The 1959-nt window shown below is 48.4% G+C and overlaps 1 protein-coding gene across 1 annotated transcript; it reads right to left on the bottom strand.

The window, feature by feature from the left end:
- Nucleotides 1–278: 278 nt before the first annotated feature.
- Nucleotides 279–755, bottom strand: LOC145821776 (uncharacterized). Its single transcript, XM_082918339.1, has one exon. The coding sequence runs from the start codon at nt 753–755 to the stop codon at nt 279–281; it is 477 nt and encodes a 158-aa protein (XP_082774465.1).
- Nucleotides 756–1959: the final 1204 nt, after the last annotated feature.

Genomic DNA, 1959 nt, shown 5'->3' with positions numbered 1-1959 from the left:
TGTGTGGCACTTTGGCCAATTCAGCGATGCCCTTCTGGACACTCCTTCCCAATCCCATCCCGGGCACATGTTGAAGCTTGTTCATGAGGTAGATAGATTGTGCACTGATATATAGCCCCTCATCAACAGCTAGAAGATCTTGCACTACCCGAGCCTCATCCAAGGTGAACCCAGACAGGAAGACATCCTCCTCTCCATGTACAATCTCCAAGATTGGCGTAGTAACCTCTGGCGGCTGATGTATGCAAGAGTTCCCAAAAACAATTGCCACCCCCTTCTTATGGGGGGTATTTCAATATCTGGTGTAGGGTGGAAGAGACAGCTCTTACTTGGTGCAGCCACGGTTGCCTAAGAAGTAAGTTGAAGGTGGCTGAAACATCCAGAACACGAAATTCGATGTCCTGTTGGCCCGAGCCAACCTGAGTTTTGATCCGCACTGTCCCCATCACCTTCTGACTGGTGTTGTCATAAGACCGTATCACCTGGGCTATTGGTGCGAAATCTGCGGGCTTCAACCCGATAGCATATGCCGTTTGCGACGGACATACATTTATGGCAGATCCCATATCAACTAAGACAACTGGTACCCACTTTTCCTTACACTCCACAGAGATGCATAATGGTTTGTTGTGCTCGAAGCCCTCAGGCAGTAATTCTTTGTCTGTGAAGGTCAGAGTCGATGAAGGGCCACCTGGAAACACTAATCCTACCAACTGTTCGAGGGTTGTATCAATAGAAAGCTTAGCCTTGTCCATTGCCGATAGGACAACTTGTCTATGCACCCGTGCGGCCATGAGCAGTCCCTAGATGGAGATGTCTGCTTGGATCTTTTTTAGCCGCTTTAGTACAACTTCCTTCTCTAACAGTCTATCCTTCTGCTTCTCTATTTCTTTGTCTTTCCCAGATGCCTCTAGCTGGTCCAGGTGCGGGGGTTGAAAATACCACCCACTCCGAGTCATATTGTCGACTTCTTCAGTGTACCATGTATCATCTAGGAGATTATGTCCCCAGTCCTCATTAGTATGGGCCAGACGCAAATCATCATCTTCCCACCACATGCCCCCAGCGACCAACAAACAACTGTCCGGTTTCGCTGTAGTTGTTTCCATGCTCGTAGCACATTCTATCCCCACAGGACCCTTGGCTTTTCTAGCCCTGTCATCATTATCGATTCTCTCTTGTTCAAACCACTTCAGTGCGGCCTCTTATTCTGTGTCTACTGTACAAATGCTTCCTAATTCCTGAGCAAAATTCTTCGTACCGGTGCTCTCTGGCAACTTTTCCTCATTGTCGATCGTTCCGACCACTGCAGATGTTCCTGTTCCTGAATGTCCCCGTTTCGGTTGAGACTCCTTAACAACACCGGGCTCATCACTAAGCCACCCTGTATTGTTTGTTGATCCATTCTGGTCGAACGAATTGATGCTCACATCACCCGGGTCCTGTTCGTCAAAGAACTGCAGATTAGTGATATCCTCCTCAAGCTCCGCTAAATCGTCCAACTGCTGACTTGGCTCGTCTTCCCGAACCACATTGACCTCTGCCCCAGTTGGTAACTCTACCATTGACTTGGCCTGATCTGTTGACACAATATAACCACACGGGTTGTATGCTTCCTTAGTTAAGCTCTCAGAACCCTCAGGTTCTGAACCAACGTTCCCATTCTCCTCTAAGGCCACCCCAGCTTTGTCTTTGACAGTCACCAGTAGTAGCTTGGGTAGGGTTAATGACGTGCTCATCATGCACAAGTCTGTGCATTCTGGGATGAACAACGCCTGCTTAGGCAGGTGGGAGGCAGTGATGTATATGTTAGGGTCATACGGGACGACCATTGTTTGGATCAGGTTTATTTGCCTGGGTGAAGGAGGGGGATTGTTATGTGGTGGGAGAGAGTTAGTGGTGACATTTGGCTTCTTAGGAGGCGCAATCACCTTGTTGTCAATGAGATCCGAAATCTCA

Source organism: Camellia sinensis, chromosome 3, assembly GCF_055761805.1.
Source record: "Camellia sinensis isolate YWXY chromosome 3, ASM5576180v1, whole genome shotgun sequence".
NCBI classification, from domain to species: Eukaryota; Viridiplantae; Streptophyta; class Magnoliopsida; order Ericales; family Theaceae; genus Camellia; species Camellia sinensis.
The sequence above is the reverse complement of the archived record's forward strand: the minus strand, read 5'-3'. Positions and strand labels throughout refer to the sequence as shown.